At 48.8% G+C, this 14,666-nt stretch overlaps 1 protein-coding gene across 3 annotated transcripts in view; it reads left to right on the forward strand.

The window, feature by feature from the left end:
• CTDSPL (CTD small phosphatase like) overlaps window positions 1-14,302 on the forward strand; it is a 125,650-nt gene extending 111,348 nt beyond the window's left edge. The window contains exons 6-11 of one of the 3 annotated variants that reach the window (XM_036867854.1): window positions 87-143; window positions 3,247-3,339; window positions 6,916-7,101; window positions 10,393-10,510; window positions 12,216-12,286; window positions 14,150-14,302. In XM_036867854.1, coding sequence (XP_036723749.1) covers window positions 87-143; window positions 3,247-3,339; window positions 6,916-7,101; window positions 10,393-10,510; window positions 12,216-12,286; window positions 14,150-14,200 — 576 coding nt within the window. In that variant the 3' untranslated portion in view covers window positions 14,201-14,302. Of the gene's footprint in view, window positions 1-86; window positions 144-3,246; window positions 3,340-6,915; window positions 7,102-10,392; window positions 14,087-14,149 lie in introns of those variants that run through there. The other 2 variants (XM_036867855.1, XM_036867856.1) reach the window with 2 other exon arrangements.
• Window positions 14,303-14,666: the final 364 nt, after the last annotated feature.

Consider the following 14,666-nt stretch of genomic DNA (forward strand, 5'->3'; position numbering starts at 1 on the left):
GGTCCAGGCAAGCTTTTTTGGTGCTAAAGTTTCCAATTTTATTTTGTTCTTTCAGACATATTAATTATAGTTTCTTTTTTCTCTAGCCTATTAGTAATGCTGATTTTATTGTTCCCGTTGAAATCGATGGAACTATACATCAGGTAAGAAAGCAAAGCTAAATCTGAGTTTCAGTTAGCATTTTTTAGTAATTATGTTTCCTGTGAACTGTATTTCTAAATTCCCATTTCATAATCTTTTTATTCCTAAATCAAAAGGAAGTAGATTTTATTGAAAATGCAATGATGTTCTGCTTTTTTTTCACTCAGATGAATTTTATACTTAGTTTATAAGGGAAACTAGAATCTATTTGTAAATATTAGATGTGGTTGCAAGTTCAAATAATTCTTTGATTTGATGCAGACTTTTAGAAGTTTCCATATCCCCCACTGGCCTAGCTTGATGGTCTAATTAACTTCCCTGTGTAATTGCTTCAGCTACTCTCCTAGCAGACAACAGGAGAATGTCACAAGTCACCCACTTATGGTAGATTCTCGGGAAAAGTTGTCCGTTTCCAAGGCCAGCCAGTCTAGACTCACCTTGTCACTCCTGCATCGTGTTCTCCAGTGAATATTTAGCAAAATCCAACCCAAAAAGGAAAGGAGGAAGGGTGTGCGTTTTTTGGATCAGCAGGCAGCTTTGAATAAAGATGCCCTAGTCAGTTGGCGTACATCTTTGTTCTGATTTTTTTTCCCTTATTTTCCTTTTTTCTTCATGAAGCTCCTCTGGAAATAGTTTCATTTATGAAATATTGGAAACATTGTAGGAAGACATTGTAGGTTTTCCACAAGGATGATCCAGTCATCTTCCTTGTCAACCCCAAGATCTAAAGGGAGAGTCTCTGGCCTGGTGTGTTTATATCCCAGGAGGAAAACTCTCCCTTGGTAACTCTGTCCCTGGTGTCTCCACACTTCACACTTTTAAAAGCCATCAGGGAGCCAAAATGGCAGGCACTTGGGCATTTAACATTTGCAGAAGCGTCAACAGAATTAACTTAGCATCTGAGAAGCAGTTAAGGCTTCTGCATTTATTATCTTGGCTCGTGTTACAAGATAATGAGACAAAGGAGAGGCTGCCCACTGGCATGGCAGGAATTAGGAGAGAAATTAATCCTTCGTTCCTCGTGACCATGACCGTGAGCGTGGCCCTCAGGACCTGACCTGCTATGGCCAGCCCATTCTCGAAGGAGCCACCCAGCTGCCCCAGCCCTCCAGACTGTGCTATGATTCACCTGGTAGATACCCCAGAGCTGGGGTCAGAAACTCTCTCTCCTGAGGGAATGAAGCCACAGGCGCCCAGAGGAGGACCAAGGCCCTGGCGAAGGCCGTGGCCTCGTTCAAGTAATCCAGGATAGGCTGTGCAGGTCCCAAGGGGCCTATTCTTGGTTACTTGCACGCGGACGCGGACCTGGACGCTGGCCTCCGGGCCCAGGACCCTCCTCTCTGCCAGAGGCACCAACACCAGAGTTCCCAAACCAGTCTTCTGCCCTTTGCGTGTAGCAAAGCTTCCTTTCCAAGCAGTATTCCCAGGGAGACTGAGGACCGCAGGCCGGATCCGTACCTGGCACCAAGCAGCCTCGTGGGCAAAAGTCGGGCCTGGAGCTACTACAGCCACAGGTCCAGCCCTCAACCCACACCCAGGCCACCCTGCTCCTCAGAGCCCTGTGGGCACCCACCCTGAGCCATCCTGCTCCTCTGGCCCCTCACTCCACACACCCTTTCAGTCAGCCATGTTTCCCACCAAGTCCTGGTTAGCTCTGTGTAAACTCCTTTACCAGCAGCACATCCTCCGTGTGGGGCAGAGCCCCGTTCCCCTCTGTTACTCGTCCTGTTAGGTATCCAGCCTGCTTTGTTTATGGCCCCATGCATACTCGCCCAGGCCTGCTTTTCACATTTCGTCTTCAGCCTTTTCTACCCCCATTTCCCCCTATTTTATTGCTGCCTCTGAAGGGCTGGTCATGCAGGGCTCTGGCCATTCTCTAACACCCCAAGCGTTTTCAGGCCAGGTCTCATGCTCATACTGTTTCCTCTGTCTGGAAGCTCACTTCTCATCCTTATCAGCCTGGTGAACTCCTATTCATCCTTCAAGGTCCAGGCCAAATGTTCCCTTTTGTGATTCCCTCCCCTTGAGAGGGGAGTTAATCATCCTTAATTTATCCCTCTACTATAGCTTTCATTACACATGTTTATTTTGATATATTTTTCTGTATGTCTGCTCTAGACTGTGAGCTCTTCAAGGGCAAGGCCTGTGTTTCACTCACCTTTGTAACTGCTTCAGGCTGAGCCCAGAGCTGGGACTGAGCGAATATGAATTGAATTGAATTTTAACAAGTTTGAATTATTTTAGGGAAATGGCTAATTTCAGATGGAATTTATTCAAGTTTTAATTAGTTCTTCCCTCCTCCCACCTCCTCTGTCTTCTCTCGCCAGCTCTGCCTTCTCTCCCCACTCCCATGTTTCCTCACATTTGCTCAGGCTCCCCAGTCAGGAGCAGAGCCCAGCCACTCTAGGAAAGGCCGCTCTTTGCCCCCCTCTGCTTGGCGGCTCCTCCTGATGGCTGGCTTCCGGGGCCTGGGGTAGGCGGGCTTCAAGTCCCCTGAAGCATCTGTTTGGAGCAGACCCAAGCAGAGTTACCTTTGTGGGGTCACGTAGATGGTTTCCCAAGGCGACAAGGAAGGCCCTTCCTTCGGCTTTGCTGGGCCTGCGCCTCCACCCCAGGCCGTCTTAGCGAGGGAGGGGTTCCAATCAGAGTAGGTAGCAGCTGGAGCAATCCCAGGCCTGCCGGGCAGGGGGCCAGGCCCTGACCTCCCGAAAGGACTACCCCAGACCACAGCCTGTGTCCACAAAGGCCTGACTGAGAGCATGTGCCGCGAAACGCACGTGAAATGAAGGAATTGTGTCACACAAATGCGGCACAACCCTTCCACTCACTGGTTCTGAAAATCCCCAGGACCTTCAATACCATGGTCAGCTTCCCTTTCCCCCTTGGGAGGGGCGTCTGCTCCCAATTCAGACCTGGAGCCCTATCTGAGGTGTGTCTGGCCTGAAGCGCCATATCTGACTGCACAGCCCTTCGTACGTACCACATTAAACCAAGGGGCAGGAGGCAGGAACCTGGTTAGGAATTCTTCCTATGCAGGGTGTCCGGGCCCCAGGCCTTTCGCAGCGGCTGCTGTGACTGACCGGCGTGCTGTCCCTGCCGTTGCAGGTGTATGTGCTGAAGCGGCCACACGTGGACGAGTTCCTCCAGAGGATGGGGCAGCTGTTTGAGTGTGTGCTCTTTACTGCCAGCTTGGCCAAGGTGGGTCCTGCCCCCAGCCCTGAGCGCCCAGCCCCTCCACCCATGCCCCCTGTCAAGCAGCCCTTTGTTAAGGTGGGGGAAGCTGTCTCCATGGTGACAGGTTCCCACCCCAGGTGGGGTGGATGCAGGCCATGTGCACGGCACCAGCCTGAGAGGCTTCTGGGTTACCATAGCGACAGCACTGGGAACAAGTGCTCCATGAAGTTGCTCCCTGCGGCCGCTGAAGCTACTCATCCACAGACCAGGAAACCACACATGTGTCCAGTGTAACCAAGAAAGGGCGTATGTATCTCATCTGTTGACTGGCTACAGGCTCAGGCCTCTTTGCCCTTGGGTTAGCTCACACAGGTTTCAGGGAGAGATAAGGGTCAAAGATTCATCCGCCTGCTGGGGCCGAATGAGAGTTGTGACTGCCCTCATGAGCCCTGGGACCTCAGGCCAGTTGCTTCACTTCTCTCGCCTCATTTCTTCTATAAGATGGGGATGATTCCATCTACCTCATGGGGTGGGTCAAATGAGATCATGCCCATAAAGAGCTTAGCACAGGGCCCCACTCCTATTCAGCAGGTGTCCGTGGAGCACCTGCCGGGTCCCATGTGCTGTGCTGGGCGCTGTCACATGGTAACTGCTCCTGGTGTTCATTCTTTATTATCATAATTATTCATGATGATAAAATAATTCACACATGTTCTGGTCCTGTGGTTTGGTGTGAATCTCTGACCCAGCATCTACACTGGCTCTGACCAAGGAGAGTGGTTTCTTGGCCCTCTCCTACTGTTTGAGGGAACTGGCAGGCTCACAGGGTCCCCAGTGTGGTTTAGTCTGTCCCTTCACAGGTGAGCGGAGGCACGTGCGTGGTGTGGAGGGCAGACAGAGCAGGCCCTGCTCCTCAGGAGAGATCCTTGCCATGACCATGTCTCAAACCCTGACCCTGATGGGGCCAATGCCATCCATTTGTTGATGGCACTGCCGGTGTCTCCATGGGCACCTCAGGGACCCTGAATGGCCCCAAAGATGAGCTCTCTGGGGCCCAAGTTAGCTGTCTGCCTGCCTGCAGACCTGCTCCAAGGACCCACAGGCAGCTTCCTCCCCCATGTTCTGTCTCTGCGCGGCTGCCTTCTCTGCATGTCGGGGACTCTGACCCCGAGTTCCCAGACATGCTGCTTTGCCAGGCTGGGCATTGCTGGTTTGGGCCATCTCTCTGTCATGGCCGAGGTGAGAGAGAACCCCACTTGCTCACATTCTGCCAAGCTCATCACCAGGCTGGTAGCGAGGGAATCCAAAGCCCCGGGCTGACCTCTGCATACTGAAAAGAGAACGTGGCCTCAGGAAAAGCGTAATCTTCCCTGGTGGGTACCCTTTCAGATGAACGGTACCAAGGCTAATCGTGCTGCGGTGCCGATGGCTTTTCTGACAGTGCTCTGGGCTGCCAAGGAGCCTGAAGTGATAACCAAAGATATAACAGACAGGAAGATCGCACAATGCTGGTGGACTGAGAGCCGTTTTTTCTTTGGTGAAATTGAAAGCACTCTTTCTTGGCATCATCCCCAGCACTTGCTTAAACATCCTTGTTCAGTCGCTCTTCCTGGACGGCTCCCACCTGCCCCTCCATCTGTCTCTCCAGCCCTTCTCTTGCTGCTACCCAAGGCTGGCTCTGCCGAATCAGCCCTCAAGTCTAGCCGTCCAGCTTCTCTCCTCCCTGGTGCACAAGCTCTGCTGACAGGTGGCCGCTCCCCAGTGCTTGGCTCTGGGCTCAGCCCCAGCCAGCACTGTTGGTGCAGAGGACCTCCTGGCCTGCCGCCCGGGGGCCTAAGCAACCCTCTGCTGACTGTCAGAGCCCTTCCGTGTCTGCTTCCCCATCTTAGTGTCCTTCCTTCATTCACTCACCCAGCAAGTATATACTGTGTGTCAGCCACTGTACTAGGCACTAGGCATACCACAGAGAACAAGAGACAGTCCCTGCCCACATGAAGCTTATATTCCCCACCTTCACCTCCAAGGCCTGGAGCCCCAGACTCAGACATTCCCTTGAAAGATATATGCCACCGCCACCGTTAATGATTATGAAGAAATTAGCTAGAGTCAGCCCCTTAAAAACAACCCACGTGGCACTTGGCTACCCTCACCAGCAGAAAACTGCAGAGCCCTGAGCTCACCCCACTTGGTTGGCAGGAAATCCAGCCTCCTCCTGGACTCTGCTCCATCAGGATGTCTCTGGAGAGAGGAGGGCTAGCCCATGGAACCAGGATGCTGCTTGTAGCCCTGCATCCTGCAGCCGTGCCTGCCTTGGCTCTGCACTTGGGCTGCTGTGCGTTCCGCCACTGGCCTTCCCAAGACCACCAGCCTCGGGTGCTTCCTACCTCCCTGGCAGAGCCTCTGGGCCCCTAGGGAAACTGGCTGTGCCCCTCACTAACGTCGGGCTGGGAGCTGCCACTCTTTTGCCTTCAGCCCAGGACACTCAGTCTAGATGAAGATTTTCCCTCAGGGATAACCCCTTTATTTCTTTATCCAGGTCAGCCTGCTTTGGGGGAAATTCCCCCAGGCCATGGAATAGGGCCAAGCTGGATGAACCCCAGCTGTGAGCGGGGCTTGAACTCCCTCCCTTAAAACTCCTGGGCTCCAAGTAAATGGAAGTGCTGTCTGGGCACCATCCAGTGACAGTCGGGGGCTGGGCTGGCCCAGCTGCCCAGAGCACCTCTAGGGGGCAGTGTGGCCCCGTGCACACAAGCCAAATCCCACGTCCGCTCTTTCGTTCACTGATGGAACTAGTATTTACTGAGCCCTACTATGAGGTAGGCACCCACAAGTGCTAGGGATGTCACAGGGAACACGACAGGCAAGGCCTGGGCCCTGACAGGTGACAGGAACGTAAGGTGGTCCCAGGTGGTGGTGAGCTCTGTGGGGGCAATGGCTGTGAGGCCAGAGAGTAGCCAGAGAGGAAGGGCTGGGTAGGTAGTAAGGGAAGCCAAGATCTGAAAAATGAGGAGACAGAAGGAGAAGTTCGTGCAGAGAGTGTTCCATGCAGAGGGGACACTGGTGCAAAGGTCCTGACCATGTGCAAAGCCAGTGTGGCTCAAGTGACTTGAGATGGAGCTGAGAAGCGGCTGCAGGCGTACAGGATCCGGCAGGGACCAGGGGACCTCGTTCCAAATGCGGCGGGAAGACAGTGCAGGGAGTGATGTGGCCTGACAGATGTCTTCCAGCGGCCACTCTGACAGCTGTGGGGTGAATGGGTGGAAAGGAGGCCCAAGGGGAAGAGGGAGGCTATTCTGGAGGCTCACGCAGCCACCGCAGGCCAGAGATTACAGAGGCCCAGACGAGGCAGTGACAATACAGAGAGATCCAGGTGGATTCAAGATATTTTTGGAGCTGGAACTGACAAGAATTTCTGATGGATTGGGTATGAGAAGTGAGAGAAATGGAAGAATCCAGGGTGTCAGGAAAATAACCAGGATCTGAAACACATCCAATTATTTAAATCCCTTTTTAGAAAAGTAGTACGGATCTTGCTGCAGGAGGTCAGGGCTTCTGGGCTCTTCCAGGCGCCCAGGCTTCACTGTAACACCTGCTTTCCAGTACGCAGACCCTGTGGCTGACCTGCTGGACCGCTGGGGTGTGTTCCGGGCCCGGCTCTTCCGAGAATCGTGTGTTTTCCATCGAGGGAACTACGTGAAAGACCTGAGTCGCCTTGGGCGGGAGCTGAGCAAAGTGATCATCGTGGACAATTCTCCTGCCTCGTACATCTTCCATCCTGAGAATGCAGTAAGTAGCCCCAAAGCAAAAGGACGCAGAGCTCCATCTGAGCTCTCTTGCCAAGCAGAACCACTTTTGTACCTTTCAAGCACCTGTGCGGGGTTTCTTGGCCTTTTCCTTGGTGAAATCCCAACTCTGCCACTTAGCAATTACATGACATTGGCCAAGTTATTTATGCCCATTGAGCTTCAGTTGTCCTCTCTGTCAAATGGGGATTATAGGCATGCTGATCTCATAGGATTGTTGGAGGGTTGGGTGGCAGTACGTGAAAAGCACTTAGAGCAGAGCTTGCAGGCTCAATGAGCCTGTATCTCCTTAGCATCTTTAGGATTGTGACCGAGAAGGTTCTGTCATTAGCTTCCTGGAGCTGGCTGTTGCCCAGGACTTCATGACCTCTGTAGACTTAGAAGACCTGGGTGACCTCTTCAACAGAAGTATTAAGAATGAATAGCACTTCGGTGAGGTCTTCAGATAAGACTGCCAGGCTTTACCACCTCATAATGATGTCTAAAAAGTAGACAACGGGAACATTTCCTACATAAAACTCCATGGAGCGTGGCAGCTCCCAGTGCCGACTCTCTGGGTGCAGCACAACTCAGAGCAGGAGAGACGCCCTTCCACTGCCCGCCCTTCGTTTCCAGGGGAAGAGAGACCAGCCCCATTGGTGATTGCTCACCCCTCCACAGTGGCCACCACGCCAGGCCTCAGCTCAGGCCCTGGAGAGGATGTTTCTCCCAAGCCCAGGTTTCTCAGACTCAACAAAAGCCCAAACAGGGTCCTTTCCTTGAGGCCAGAACTCTGTTGCTCCACTTATAACCAAAAACTGAGTTCAAACTAGATTCCATTAGTGTATAATCATTATTTGAACAAACATTCAAAATGTATTATATTTAAATATGCTCCTTTTGATGAGTTAATCAAATTCAACATAATGCATTTTGTAATGTGTCTAACAGATAAGGGTTCTTTTTAGTATAATCCCAATTCCAGGGACTTTCCTGGCAGTCCAGTGGTTAGGACTCCACGCTTCCATTGCAGGGGGCACGGGTTCGATCCCTGGTCCGGAAACTAAGATCCCACAAGCCTCGCAGCATGGCCAAAAAAAATCCCAGTTCCATTATCACATCTCATAATACTAACAGTTTCTTAATATTATCTAATATCCAGTCTGTGTTCATCTTTTCCCTATCATCTCGAAATATTTTCTTACATTTGGATTGTTTGAATCAGAATCCAAACAAGGTCCATACATTGCTTTGGTATTGTGTACTCACTGTGGTATCACATCAGGAGGCATATAACATCAGGTTGTCCCACTTTTAAAGATTTTGAATTGATTTTTGGATTCAGGTGTTGTCAGCCTGATCCATCCATTTTAAAATTTTCAGTCGACCTTTCACCTAAAAATGGGAGCAGTCACTGATGATCCTTACCTACATCCACTATTTCATTAGGAATTGCAAAATGGTGATTTCTAAATCCTATCATTCTTTCTGCATTTATGGGCTGGAATTCTTTTTTTTTTTAATTGAACTTGCTCTCATTGACTACTTGATAACCCTAAAATTCATTTTGAATGTTTGAATAGGGAAGTCAGAGTAAAGTCTTGGTTCTTTTTCTTTAATTCTGCAGTTTTCAGAGTCATGAGTTGGTGCTCTAGCAACCTCCAAAAGTAACCAGTGAATTTTTTTAGGTACCATTATGAACTCATGGGTTTTTTTTATGTTGTAACTTAAGTCCATCTATTATCCTTTTGTACACTCAAATGTTCACCTTTGGCCAGTGGATGCCCCTTCAGATAACAAGAGTCTTTGATAGCTTCCTGCTGTCTGGTCCAACAAGATGTTCCAAGCTCATCTTGTCCATTTCTTGCTCCAGCCCTGGAATCAGCCATTTTTCTATGGAACCTGGTTCCTAAGAATGAAAATGGTAGCTAGAGACCACAGTTTGGGTGCGTTCTCATTGTTACTGGGATGTCCTTTGCTTCCGGTCCTTTCTACTGGACAGAGCTAAAGTACACTTATTTTTATTTTTAGAATGAAAACAAAATCATAAATTCACATTGGTTTTTCCAATTCAGTTGTAACAGTTTTTAATTTCTTTTTGTTTTTGTATTTGTGTCTCCTTCTCTTATGCTGAAACTCTTGATTCCTAAAGATATTAACATCATTACAGATTTGATTTATTCTATAGTATACATTATTAATAGCTTCAAAATTGCATTGTTTTAATATTACTAATAAAACAATTGAATGCATTTAGAGGTGTTTTTTTTTGAGAAATCTACAAACAACACTATGTTTCAAAATCACTTGAAATAATCCTCTCTATGGTTATGTCACAAACTTATATACACTAAGGTTCATCTTTTGTTGCTTTTTTTCTTAATGATTTAATTTTATTTCAATTATGTAACACATTTACATAGTTTAACATCAAAACTATCAGCAAAGATAAATTCAGAGAAGTCTTGTGTCCATTTCTGTCCTCTCACCCATTCCTGCCCCTTCCCCAGGAGTAGTCATTTTTTGGTTAATCCTTACCTTGTTTCTTTTTTTAAATTACATGCTGAATTTTTGTGTTTCTGAGCAGTCTTTAGATTTGTAAAATGGTCAAAAATACTGCTTTTAAACTTCTTTGGCTTCCCCAAATTTCTTTTAATATCTCTTCTTTGCACCCCTGGCTACCACCCACTAGCAGCCTTCCCCACCTCTCTGTCTAAACCTAAGGGAGAATGCTGTCTTGCCCATGGCTTCAGAATGTCCTGAAATTTTATACTTCCCCTTTTAACTGATCTCTGCTAAGCGTGGGAGGAAATGGTCCACTTCTCCTTGCCGTGCAGTCTGGCACAGCGACCCTAAGTGGAAGCCCTCTGATGCCCTCTACGTGGGCTCCCTGATGTCAGTGTTGGCTGGTGACCTCTGGCTCCAAGTGCTCTAAGGTACAGGAAGCTGGTTTAATGCAATGGCAAGAGCGTTTTGGAATTAGCAAGGCGCTAAGCTAGTTATATATTCTGCGCCCTGGCCACCTTTTCTGTGGCAGGAAAACAAAACAGGCAAATGCCTGCAAAGTGGGCACACTTAATTTTGCCTTCCTGAACCAGGTAGATCTGGATTGGTTTTAGTTGGGACAGGAGAACGAACAAGATGATGACGATGATGATGATGATGATGATGATGATTTCCAGGTACCCATCCTCCTTACCAAAGAAAATGTTAAAGTACAGGGACCCAGTCAGGCTAGAAGCAGTCCCCAGGCCTGGATACAGTTCTGCTGCCCCTTCCATGCACTGTCTTCCAGGTGCCTGTGCAGTCCTGGTTCGATGACATGACAGACACGGAGCTACTGGACCTCATCCCCTTCTTTGAGGGCCTGAGCCAGGAAGACGACGTGTACAGCATGCTGCACAGACTCTGCAGTAGGTAGCCCCGGCCTCTGCCCGCCTCTCGCCTGTGCACCCCGGAACCTCAGCCTCGGGACCTGCCTGGCCTCAGCTCCCCAGGAGCTAAGAGTGAGGACACGCCATACTCCAGGCCACGGGGCGAATGTGGCCATACCTACCTGGTTTATTTTTTAAGAACAGAAACAACTATTTTAAAGTGAACTCTTTTAACGAATTTCATAAAGGGACATGCATTTTACTGGATTTGCTTTTCTTAAAACATACCAAAAAGGAAAAAAATGGGAAAAAAAAAAAAGCTTGATATCTATCAGACTTCCTTTCAACTGTCCTCCCCTCCAGCAGACAGCCTGTCCCCTTCTACCCCAGCTCAGAGTAGCTGACCCAACTCAGAATCTCTTTCCTACAGGATGAAGTGCCTTTTTGAATGTTATTTTAAGCTGAGAGTTAATTTTTCTACACAACGTATTTCCAGACATCTTTTAGTCTTTTATTGTCTTAGCTTCTCTAAGAAGATAAATATGACAATTTTCTAAAACCTGGAAGGTGGGAGGGAGGTGGGTGGTAAGGGATGGGGGTGAGTCATAGGAGCCTGTCTCCCAGCCGGTGTGCTGCTCCGACCGCCTGTGGCATGCTACAGGGTCAGGCCCCTGCTAGTGATGGTGTCAGTGTGTGCATTCATTTCTGACCCAGTTTGGAATGTATCCGCAATCGTGTGGCTCAACGCTTTAGGAAACGATAGATCCTTTTATATTACTCTTATTATTTCTGACGGTGACAAATTTGTCTTGAGGTCACAGTTTCCCCTTGAAAAGTGGCATCATGTCACTTCCACTTTCACACTACTGCCATACTTCTGTATGTTTTTGGTTTGGTTGTTGTTGGTAGAGAAGTTCTAAGAAACTCTAAAACCCTTGGATAGTTAAAAAAAAATCTGTTGATTGATTTTTAAATCTGTCCTTTCCAAAAGCTGGATACCCGTGGAGCTGTTTGGGAATTTTCTTTGCTGCTACTGCGCTGCCACCAAATGGAATTGACCAGCGGCTGTTACACTGTTCTTTGCCACTGTGCCTACGCTCAGAATCTGCTCACTGCTGAGCTGCAGACTTGGACAGGGTCAGAAACATAGGTGTCCCACCCCGTTGCAGACTGTGGATTGCGTTCCTTCCCTGGCACCAGCCTCGGGAGTTCAGAAGGGAACAAAGACAAAAGGGCCAGCGCACCTGACCGGTGTGGCGTTCATTTCAAACTGCAGTCAAGCTCAGAGTTTCTGATAAGCCGACCGTTCTCTCTTGAGAACCTGTGGCCTCAACCCACCACCACGCTGATGTGGCCCGAGTCCATCTCTTGGTCTTCTCTTTTGAAGCACAGCCTATTTCTGAGCCGAGGGTTGGGGAAACGCGTCTAGATGTGGAACCCATCGCCCAGAGCCAAGGAGAGGAAGGGCCCCCTCCCTGAGCCGGGGCTCCCTTTGCAGCCTTTCCCAGTGAGATCTTTTAAGCAGTGCCATGTTCCTCGTTTGACAATAAGACAGTCTATAAAGTATTGCTCTTAAAGATAATTTAAAAGAACCCTTTCATGTTGGCACCATTGCCTTAGTCCTTTATGGGTCGGGCCGGAGTTCTGGTGGGAGTGACTGGCACTAAGAAGACTGGAAAACGGTGGGGGGGGGGCGGGGAGCTGTCAAAGTAAAATTTCTTTTCTGCTTTCATTCATAAAATAGTGAAGCCAGCTGCCAATCACGTCCTCCCAACAGCACTTTGGTCTGCGGACTGCCGTGCTTTCAGAAGAGAAGTAAGTATTCAGGGGTAACCAGGTCTCCCCACGCTCTGAGTGTTCCAAACCCAGTAATCCACATGCCAGTTAAAATAGAAACAGCCCCTTGCAAGGCATGACTACAGAAAATAACAGTTACGTGGCAGGTCTGCACATGCCATACACCTTGATTTGGAAAACTAGTCATTAAATGAACCCACTGCCTTAAATGTCTTGAATGTTGCAGTCAAGTGTCTGACATGTGTGGACATCCACACAGAAATCAGTCCTGATGAGAGCCTTAGATCCTCACCTGTGCCCCCTTCTTTGTTGGCATCCTGAGGTCTTATTTGGAATAGGGGGCAGAGAGGACTGAAATTCTAGAATATTCCAGGGGAATCAAACCTAGGAATCGTGCCCCACTTCCGATGGAGTGAAGACACTTGGCAGGCTTGAGCCAGACACTTCACCTGGTCATTCCTGAAACCGTGAGCACCATTGCACTGAGCCCGTGCAGCGCTGCCGGGGGTGGAACCCAGTTCCTGCCACCACAGACACAGAATGTCTCAGGAGGGCAGCAGGCCCTCGGAGGGTTCTGGATTCTGTGCACCTTATTTGACCCCACTCCAAAATTCCGTTCTTATTTTAACCCTTGATTCTGCTTTATGTACATAATCAAAATATCTATATCGATATATATATTTTTAATCATCTACATGTAAATGAAGCAATAGAATTCTAACATAAGGCCAAGAAATGAGATGAATGTTTGGGGTTTATGTTTTTTAAGGTAAATACGGGTATTGTTTTTAATTATTACCTTTTATTAAATTGTGGGCTTTAAAACCTAATGAAACCTATCAGCTATTTCTCTGTGCCATATACTTCCCATGTTACCAAAACACCCCCCAGCTCTTCAGCCAAATGAGAAATCTGACCTCCTGAGTTTCCATGGTCCTTTTGGTACCAGGTTAAAATATAGTCTCCTGGAAAAATATTTTTTACATTAAGATCTGGAACAGGATTCTGTGGGTCGTAGACTGTGATGTTATCACATCTCTGGCCGGGCCTTGAGTAGAGGTGCCCAGGCACACCTGAGGTTGTTACTGCTCTGTCTTCCATTGCTCTGGAATCCTACGTGTTGGTCCGTGGTTTCACCCATTAGCTGTTTGTAAACAATGCATCTGTATCCTAAAAAGAAGCACCATGTGTCATAGCTGATGGTTGATGGGGAAACTCCTTTGATGTGGTGCAATTTTGATGAGATGATTTTGGAGACATGAGGATGCCCTAATGACACTGATTTGTCATGGTTGCAGCATTTGAACTTGTATAAAAAGGAAATCTGTACAAGTCTATAACCTGGCAACATTTTAAGACCCTGTATGTTAAAGATGGCTTTCTCATAAAATCCAGAACCACACAGCCCTATGGTCAAACACTCGTGACGTTTGTGCCTCTGCTTTTAAAGGTGCTGTGATGGACAGTTGGCATGCCAGGGTTCGAGAAGAGTGGATGGTTTGAAGTGCTTGCATATACCTGTGCAAAATCAACTGGCTGCCTCTGTTCCTATTTTACTGTAAATTTGATGGTGTCTGTTCCTGTTCCATTCTCCAGGGAGCTTCTCTATAGACAAACACACCCCCCCCCCCCACCAAGTGGTGGAGATGCTGGTGTCTGGGTAGTCATGGATTTCTGTTGGACATTTGAATGTGTAAACAATCCAGCATCACTGGGGAAATACTACATGTAGAATGTGCACGTTTCCAGGGGCGAGCATTGTCAGTCAAGAGATTTGCAATGATTTCCTTCCTGCCAAAAATAAATACATGAAACTGCGCTCTCTTGTGGGTGGACTGCTTCTTAGCACCTCTCCTCACTCTGTTCTCTGTTCTCTCCCAGCTGCACAGCCTCACACCGGCACCTTGGGTCTCCCGGTGCCCCAGCTTCTGAAGAGCAGGGGCCAATGGGAGCAGGATCTCAGGAGCCACGGACCTTGACTCCAAGGGGAGCTAGGAAACCACTCTGCCCAGTGTTAGGACCCTGGCTTCATCTCCCCAGACAGAAGCGGTCTGGCTCACCATCCCCCAAGGATTCCAGCCCTACCAACAGGCTTCCAAGTGCAGCCTGAGGAAACCACAGCCCCCACCCCAGCCCCTCAGAGCCACAGGCATTGAGTGTGGTACCTAAACCCATAGCCCTTGCATACGCTGGCTGAGGTGCTGTGGTTATCAGATGAAGCATGGCAAAGGACCAGGAAGAGAGTAAGGATATCCAAAACAGTTTTCTCACACTGGGACATGCAGAAACATTGCCCTCAGCCCAGCCCCTCTGTATGAGAAGGTAAGGGGCTGCAAGTTCCCTGCCCTGCCCCTCTGCTAGGAAGTCCCGGCAGAGCCTTGGGCACAGCCTCACCACT

Source organism: Balaenoptera musculus, chromosome 11 (genome assembly GCF_009873245.2).
Source record: "Balaenoptera musculus isolate JJ_BM4_2016_0621 chromosome 11, mBalMus1.pri.v3, whole genome shotgun sequence".
NCBI classification, from domain to species: Eukaryota; Metazoa; Chordata; class Mammalia; order Artiodactyla; family Balaenopteridae; genus Balaenoptera; species Balaenoptera musculus.